Source organism: Cyrtonyx montezumae, unplaced genomic scaffold, assembly GCF_038088225.1.
Source record: "Cyrtonyx montezumae isolate F1298 unplaced genomic scaffold, pur_monq_1.0 scaffold_10, whole genome shotgun sequence".
NCBI classification, from domain to species: domain Eukaryota; kingdom Metazoa; phylum Chordata; class Aves; order Galliformes; family Odontophoridae; genus Cyrtonyx; species Cyrtonyx montezumae.
The window spans coordinates 20,047,586-20,056,413 of record NW_027071826.1 but is presented as its reverse complement, the minus strand read 5'-3'; the positions used below and the strand labels follow the sequence as shown (position 1 = coordinate 20,056,413).

The 8,828-nt window shown below is 54.6% G+C and overlaps 1 protein-coding gene across 1 annotated transcript; it reads right to left on the bottom strand.

The window, feature by feature from the left end:
- Positions 1-1,393: 1,393 nt before the first annotated feature.
- NGB (neuroglobin) lies at positions 1,394-3,651 on the bottom strand. The gene is made up of 4 exons (XM_065751807.1): positions 3,548-3,651; positions 3,215-3,326; positions 2,230-2,349; positions 1,394-1,540 (listed from the first exon to the last, which is right to left on the bottom strand). Exons 1-4 carry the CDS (start codon positions 3,649-3,651, stop codon positions 1,394-1,396), a joined length of 483 nt encoding a protein of 160 aa, XP_065607879.1.
- Between the last annotated feature and the right edge of the window lie 5,177 nt (positions 3,652-8,828).

Genomic DNA, 8,828 nt, shown 5'->3' with positions numbered 1-8,828 from the left:
ATGCCCTAGATCAGGGCTGCAGCAGGGACTGGCCCATTCGCAGCCCTTCCTGCCCTGTACCAGACTGCAGGAGCACAGCCTGGTACCATGTGGAGAACAGTGTGCATGGCACGTATGGCTCTGCCATGACACCACTCCCTTCACAGTCAGGGCCCTTGCTATGTGCTCAGCATTCCCAGCAGCACCGCGGGGCAGGGGCAGGGAGGTAGTGACTGGTCTCTTGGAGTGCCCTCCTGCCCAGAGGGGGGATAGGTCAGCACAGGAGGGAAGTGTCACTAGCAGGACAGTCACAGCCCCAAACACTGGGCTCCTGCCCTGAAGGAGCAGTAGAAAAGGGCAGTGCCTGTAGATGAGTACTTACTCCTTGTCCTTACCCTGGGATGACTTCCCCTAAAGGTGACCTCTTCTCCATTGGGCTCAAGTTCAAGTCCCTGGGATCCCATGGGTGGTGCCTCCCAGCCCTTCCCTTGTTTTCTGGCAAGTGCTGTACTCCTGCCCTAACGTGGCCTTGCTGCTCAATGTTAGCTGTGTGCCTTCTCCCCTCTGTGGTGGCTGCATCTCAGGTATGGTGGAGTTATTTCTGCAGGGTAAAGAAGCTCTGCAGATGGGCACCGTATGCATCTGGGAAGCACTCCAGGTCCTGCCAGCAGCAGCAGAGAAATTCCAGCCACACTTCCTCTGGCCAAGAGCCAGAATCATTTCTAGAAGCCGTTGCCATGACATGATTGCAACCTTCATTGTTATTTCAAGACATCATTTCTTGTATTTGCCTTATTCTTTTCAATACAAAGCATTAAATAGCCACCACTATTGCCACACTTTAGCCAGCTCTCCCATTAAAATCAACTGGCCAAGCCAACAGGAACCCTTCTGGGCAGCAGCCTGCACCACTGAGAGCAGCTTTACTTTGGCATTAATGTGATCCCCACCACTGGAAACAACTCCCAGGGAACGTACTACTGCGACCAGCCTCACACAGGGGAAGGCTCCCAACAGGGCAGGAGCACCAAGATCACTGCCCAGGGTGATGCTGGGTGAAGAGAGCAGGATGAGAGCTCACTGTGGGGCTTGAGAGGCCCTTACCAGTGGTCATCTTATGGGGATGGGCAGCAAGAGGAGGGCAGGGAGCCAGCAGAAGGCTATAGGTGCCAGTGCCAGCCCACAGAAACCTGGCACTGGGTGGTGACAGTGTGCTGGTCGCTCTGGGCTACAGGGAGATACCCTGTGGCCACCAGGAAAGGCAGGGACATGGTAGTGTCAAAGCAAGGTGAGATCAGGAAGGGAGCCCTGAAGCACATATGTCAGGAGGAGGTGGGCTGGTGCACAGAGACAGATGGAGGTGGAGAGAGGCAGAGAGGGTGAGTGCTTGCCCCGTGCAGGGCCAGGCCTGGGGCTAGTCCCCCTCTGGAAGGGCCTCCCAGCCGCGCTGCATGGCTTTCACCACTGCACCGTAGAGTTCGATCCAGGCCTCCCGCACATCTGGGCCGAAGGCAGCACCCAGGCACTTCTCCAGCATGTACAGCAAGGACTCCCCAACTGTCTGCAACCCAAACAGGGAGGTGTCAACTCAGCACTGGGGGACAACAGGCAGCCCCTTCCCTCACTCCCGCACCACTTTGGGTGGGAGATAGCAGTGCACCAAGCCATCACCCTCTCCAGATGGGAAATCATAGAATTACAGAACCATTAAGGTCAGAAGAGACCACTAAGGTCACCTAGTCCAGCTGTCAACCCAATACCACCACATCCCTAAGGGCAACATCTACGTGCTTCCTGAACACCTCCAGGGACAGGGACTCTACCACCTCCCACCCGGAGTGGGCAGCCCATTCCAGTGCCTGACCATTCTTCTGAAGGAGAAATGCTTCCTAATATTCAACCTGAACTTCCCCTGGCACAACTTGAAGCCATTCCCTCTCATCCTATTGCTGTTACCTATGAGGTAAGGCTGACCTCTGCCTTGTCACAGCCCCTTTTCAGGGACCTGTAGAGAGCAAAAAGACCTCCCCTGAGCCTCCTCTTCTACAGACTCAACAGCCTCAGAAACGCTTTTCTCCCCTCTGCTCTCACATCCCAAGCAGGAAACAAAAGGAGCTGAGGGGCTCCCCTGACCAAGCCAACATCACCAGCCTCCTCCCCGGCCAGCTGCATCCAGTGCAGGGTGTGGGAGGATTGGGACAGTCAAGGGTTGCACAAACAGCCATAGTGGGATGGGAAAGTACACCTCACCGAGAAGGACTCAACTTTCACACCGACTGCCTGATGCTTCTTGCCCAGGTTGCAGAGGTATTCTTCCAGGCAGGGCAAGTCCTCCAGGTGGCTAACGGCCGCATCAATCACCAGCATCACCTGGGGGAGCACAGCAGCTGCACCACATTAGTACAAGGCCTCTGCTCCAACCAACTTAGCCCAGCAGCCACCACTATCAGCTCCCAGCACAGCAGAGGAGCTTTGGCCTCCCTTCCTGAAGGAGAGAGTAGAACCTCTGAAGGTTTCTGAAGGTTGCCAGCGACAGTGCAACAGTGTGGAAGCCAATTGTAAGGTAGGCTGAAGTATTTGGAGAGAGGGTGGGGGACAGCCCAGCTAGGAGACTGGACTAGTAATGCACAAATGGCAGTGGGCTCCCAGAGGGATGAAGAGTCACATGGAAGCAGGAGAGAGTTAATGAGGGATGAAGGAAGCAGAGACAGCGAGTTAAGAGAGATTAAAGCCTGTGCATGGTTAGCCTGGCAAAGGCAAGAGGTAGTAGTATTGTGCTCTATTATTTCAGGAGGGAAATAATCTCCAACTAGAGCAAAGAGCTATTTCAGCTTAAGGCAATAAGAGCAGAAATCGAGAACGGACATCACTTGTCCAATAAACAGTGGCAGGGAAATAGCAGAAAGCCTGCAGCTACCAGAAAAAAAGAGCCTCTTACAAGGAATAAGGCCAGGCAAGCAGGCACTCCACTGCTTTAAAGATGGAGGTTATAAAGGCTGTCTTGAAGATGGAGGTTATGGGGTTACAAAGGTATTTGGCAGCACAGGCTGTGCTCTGTCCCAGCGGGGCTGCTCCTCCGGGCTCACCAAAGGGTTCAGCTGTGTCGCGTCTAATTCATTCCTCTGTGCGTGGGCTCCTGCGAGACAGCCTCAGCACCGCTCCCCTGTCCCGCGGGCAGAGCCCTCCCGTGCGCTCCCACCGACAGCCGGCAGTCCCAAACCCCGACCCCTCTCACCTTCCGGATGTGATCCAGGAACTCGGGGGCGGCCAGGCACTCCTGGGGGCTGCCAAACTGCTTGCAGTTGTACTGGAAAAGGGGCAACAGGTCAGGGTCCAGATCGAACAACCTGCAACAGCGGAAGAGAGGCCCCGTCTTCTCTCTTCGTCAGCTCCAGTCGGGAGTCCCGCTCACCCGCCAGCAGCCGCGTCACAGCCCGGACGGCAACCGCCGGGATACACCCGCCAGAGTTCAGCACCGCACCGCCCGCAGCAACGGGGCCGCGCCGGGGCTCCCCTCCTCCGGGCCGAGCACCCCTGGATCCACGCTTCTCCCCGAGCCCCCTCTCACCTGGAGAACAGGACTACGCCGTGCTGCACCGGGCTGCCGCTCACCCGCCGCCAGCTCTCCCGGATCAGCGCCTGCTGCGTGCGAGACAGCATCCCGCTCTCCATGGCGGGGCGGGGAAGAGCCCTCCCGGGGATGCTGTCCCCGCCGCCCGAGGTCCGCTCCGCACTCAGCGGGGCCGGCTGAGGAGCGGAGCCCGGAACGGAGCGGAGCCGCCCGCCCTCCGCCCCCCGCCGTGCCCCCGCGCCCCCCCGGCCGGGCGGAACCGCGCCGAGCTGCCCCTCGGCCGCTGCTGCCCTCGTGTGCAGGTGCAGGGCCGGCACCGCCAAGCGCCTCTGTCGTTTCGGGGTAACTAACGGCTGAACCTTGCGGAGGGGTCGGTACGCGGAGCAGAAAGCAGCTTTGTCAGATGCGTTCAGGACTCCCAACTTCGCCTCGGTGAAGAGAGAGGCCGCTCTCAGATCTCCCCGGAGCCTGTCAGTATCTAACGGGGGGGCTGTAAGAAAGAAGGGGACGGGCTCCTTAGCAGGGTCTGTGGTGATAGGAGAGGGGGAAATGGTTTCAAACTAAAAGGGGACGTTTAGATTTGGGTATAAGGAAGAATTGTTTGGTAGTGCAGGCTATGGAACAGCTTGCCCTGAGATGTGGTTTGTGCCCCATCCCTGGAGACAGTCAAGGTGAGGCTGGATGGGGCTCTGAGCAACCTGGTCAGCTGTAGGTGTCCCTGTTCGGTGCAAAGTTGGACTAGGTGGCCTTTTAAAATCTCCTCCAACTCAGATGGTTCTATGATGTGATGAGCTTCTCTTTATTGCTCAGACAAAGGTAAACTGTGGATTTAATTTAGCCCAAGGGAACATGAAGGAAACTTAAAGAAGAATAAGCAAGAGCTCAAGGAGCGTGGCAGAATCCAGGAAAGCAGAGCAGCCCCAAGGGACAGCGGATGCAGAAGGATGCAAGCACCACAGAAGCACCAATGTCATTGAAGCCCTCACTCTGCTCTGGAATAACAACTGTGCTGATCTTATCCCATGTCCTGTTGCTGCCCATCTGGCTGACTTCTAACAAGTAGTGCAGACAGTGGCCCTAAGCCAGGTGCGTCTCGACTCAGTGTAGGCAGAATGGATGCTCTGCTTCAGCACACCACTGCCCATCCTTGGCAGGAGGCACAGCACCATGCCTCAGCACAGCTGCAACCCCTGGGGGTCTTTCCATCCATGGGACAGACCAATGGTGCAGCCACAGGGGGCAGCTCTGGCAGCACCTGAACCCCTGCCCTGCTCATATGGGCTCCTGGGGCCCTGCAGCCTTGGGGTGGAGGGGATGAAGTGTTTGATGTGGAGTGCTCCAGTCTGGATCCACACTCTTGAGTCCAATGAACTCACAAAGGGAACTGAACTCTTCAAGGAGATGCCAGAATCCCACGATGACTTCAGCTCTCTGGCTGAGGAGCTCTTGCTCAGCCAGAAAGGACTTAATTCACTGCTAGGAGAGGGTGATTTGATGCCCCAGGGCCTGGTAAGATACAAATGCAAGAACCATGTTTTCTGCTAAAAAATACAGTGGTTTGTCTTTCATAATTAGGAGATCCCTGAAAATCATTATCTCCATACTACTATAATTCTTGTAAGATGGAATATAAATAACAAATGTGCAACGCTAAGGAAAAGGCCTGGCTCAGCCTGGCTGGGGCTCAGGAACAAGCGAGGCACCAGCCCCCAGCACGGCTTGCTGCTCCCCACCCACCCGCCACCTGTAGGTCTCAAAGTGCACACCTATCACAGTGCTGTGGCTGCACAGGGACCTCTTACACAGGGAGCCTGATGATCTGTCAGCACAATGGTAACAGCTGAGGCTGCAAGGAGCTTGAGAGCAACACCAGAACAATGTTAGCAGCGTGGCTCACAGTCCAGCAATGATAACACTGGCATTGGCCTCTGGCTGTCTTGCAGCTGATGGAGTGCTCCAGCAAGAGACACCAAGTGCCATCCCATTGGCATCAGCACAAGGTATCTCAGCATCTCGGTGTACTGTCACAGCCTGGGTGCGGTGCTAATGGGTGCAGTGGAGTGGCTGGCCAGAACCATGCTGACCGGACCACGGCAGAGGCACCAAGTAGCCACCAAAGGCCACGTGCAGTCAGAGCAGCAACCAGGTGGAATGTTTGCCTGGTGACGTTTGGAGTGTTCTCAGAGCTGGATGGCAGGAGAGGAAGGAAAGGGAAGCACCCATGGCAGCTGCTGGAGCTGAGGGATCAGCTGCTGAGTGTGTGAGATGGGCACAGGGAGTACAAGGAAGGAGATAAGCATGGTAGAACAGGGTGAAAGCACAAGGCTAATGCCTTGGGTTAGGTTGGGACATTGGACATCTTTCCCTGGTTCCACGCAGGTACTGTACAGCTCATAGCCCAAGGTGACAGTTCCTAGTGAAAGGGGCATTTCAGATGGCAGCAATAAACATGTGATTGTGGTGGCAATGGGAAATGGCAGCTTGCTTCCATGCTTCCCCTCTCCCTGCTTCCCTCTCTGGCATAGATAGTGGCTGCATGCTGTGCTCTTGGTACAGAGCCTTAGCCAGCGTGCCCAGCCTGCTGCCACGGGAGCTGGAGGTGCCCCAGTGGGCAGAAAATTGGTGGAGCTATAATATCCTATGCAGGTATTGCTTAGTGAGGGCTAAGAACCAAAAGGAACCAACTAATTCTCTGTCCATCAGTACTGGCTCCTTTGAGATGATATAGAGTCATATTCAGGGGCTGTTCCCTTCTCTCTGCCCAGCAAAGCTGTTCACCTGACACATGCTTTTCCCCTTGAGGGGTCTTGAAAAAACACTACTTTTCTTCTACCAGTACACATTTTCCAGCACAGGAACAGAGAGGTGTCAGGAGCAACAAGGTGGGAGAAGAATACAAATGCTATTTGTATGACTTATTGTGAGGGCTCAGGAGACACAGCATTTCTCCTTGCATGCAGAGCAGCTGCTCCCTAGCAGCTCTGGGGCTGTCGAAGGCATTCCTTCTGCTGCTGCAGTTCCATGGTGCTACCAGCACAGGCTGAGGCCAGGGAGGATCCAAAGAATAAAAAAAAAAAGCAAAGAGGAATAGCTCTCTCCTTATTCAAGTGGTTAGCAAGGCCTCAGGCATAAGGAAGGCCCAGGATGCGTCCAGAGGTTGAGCACTGAGGACTGCCATGGTCTGTGGGTTTCCTGCCATGGCCCCAGCTCCCTGGGCTCTGTGCAGCCAGCCCAGAGATCAGCTCTTTCCTGAAGTGTTCTTAGATTCCTGCAAGACTTCCCCCGAAGCTATAATGAGTGCAGAGGCAGCAGTTCAGCAGCACAGGCTGCTCCAGTCACTGTCAGGGTGCCTGCAAAACAGGGAGGCAGATGGCTGGTGAAGTGTTCTGGCCTTCAATAAAGCTCTATTGTGTATCAGAAGAATACGTGTTTATCATGTTTAAAATTTGTGGTGGGTCTCCATCAAATTTACAGCCCCTTCAGAGTACAGTACTATCACTCGCCTTGCCAAGTGTCAGTGCCCAGGGCTGCTATGACACAGATGAGTTTTACCCCTGTTGCTGTTCTAACCCTGCTCCCCTCTTTGGACTCCTGCTCATTTCCAATTCCTCATCCCTTGAGTCCTCATGAATAATGCTGCATAATCCTGCTCTGATCTCACTGCCCAGGGCTCCCCACTCACCTTGCAGCCAGGTTCTTGAGGCTGATTAATCCTCTTTTCTACACTTCTCTCCCATGTCAGAACCACAGAGCCCCTTGTCTACTCCTCACTCCACCCTCAGGTGGGAGCAGGAGCCATGCCGTGTTTCCAGCCATCTTACAGTGCCCCTCGGGCCACGCAGCTCAGTTGCAAAGCAAATCACAAAACACAGTTGCATATCAAGAAGCAAAAAGATGCAGGAGAGAAAAATCTTCCCCAGTAAAATGATTTAGGCAACAGCTGCAGAGCTTGCAGGCAGTGCTGTGCCTGTGGGGAGAACAGGGCCACACCGCTGGCCTTGGAGAATTGGGTGTAGGGAGGGGAGAGGCAGAAAGGAGGAACAACACGTGGGAGAAAATTCAAGAGCAGAAAAAACAAACAAAACAAAACAAAAAACCATGCTTCCTGACGTCCCTCTGATACTGGGCATCCTCAGGTTCACCCCACACTTCCCATGGCCTGGCCTGGTCGAAGAGTGTGCAGACAGGTGAAACCCAACCAAGGCTGACAGGGCACAAAGGGACTGCGCAGAGCTGCCAGCCACAGCACTGCTGGCTGCTGAGAGGTGTGGGCAGGTCTGGTTCCTGCAGGCACAGGGACCTTCCTCAGCTGTTAGTCACTCACCTCCTCGCAGCACCACTGATAACCCCGAGGTGCTGAGCCATCACCAGGGCTGGAGTCTCCCCAGAAACACTCCTGTTGTCCTGGCAAACACAACAGTGCCAGCAGCCACCTGGCTCCCATCCCACCAAGGGACAGCTGCATGGGTTTGGACCTCCCCTGCCGCCCTCCCACCTGCTCTGGTTCACCTTTCAGTCATTGTCACACTATGGCACAAGCTTGGTGCAACGAGCTGTTTATTCTCCCTGAGGGGCACCCTCCAAACCCAGACAGAAGTGCTGTCGGTGTCAATATCTGAAACACTCACTGATCATCTCCAATCTCTGTTCTCCGGTCTTTCCTTCCTTCTTGCAACTCACATGAGCACCACTGAGCAGGGCATCTCCTGCCACCGTCTGTCTCACAGCAGTCTTCCCTGAGCACAGCACTTTTTACACTGATTTACTGAAGCAGACATTCTGCATTAATGCATCCTGCCTTCACGTGGGGCTGTGTGAGCATCACCACCTTTTGGCTCTGTGCTCAGCCATCTGCTTTCAACACAAGCCCCGCGTGTTGTGGCTTCTGTGTGTGGCACCCCTTTCCTGAGAAACCCTGGAGCCTTCCCCTCCCCAGCTACCTCAGCCGTTCCAGTTTTGGTCTCTGTTGCAAATATCCTCTCATTCAGTGAGAAATGTTGCACCTGCAAACCAAAGAGTCAAAATGTGCAAGTGTTGATAAAACACTTTGGTTCTGTCATGAAGAGAATGATGTACAAGTGCCACAACATGAAGCACTTTCCAACCCACTAGTAACAAAGTCAGATATTGAACAGCCACCGTTAGCAAGCCAGACTATCCCAGCAGACACAGACATGAGGGTGCTCTGCCCAAGGAGATCTACAATCTACTTGTATTGCTATGATTTAAAAAACAACAATAATCCTTGGAATAAATGGAAACTTCAGCAGAGTTATGG

Coding starts and splice junctions, on each gene's coding strand:
- NGB (XM_065751807.1), bottom strand. CDS start 3,651: ATGGAGAGCGGGATGCTGTCTCGCACGCAGCAGGCGCTGATCCGGGAG. Junction 3,327..3,547: donor GGCGTAGTCCTGTTCTCCAG/GTGAGAGGGGGC, acceptor CCGCTGTTGCAG/GTTGTTCGATCTGGACCCTG. Junction 1,541..2,229: donor TGAAAGTTGAGTCCTTCTCG/GTGAGGTGTACT, acceptor TTTGGGTTGCAG/ACAGTTGGGGAGTCCTTGCT.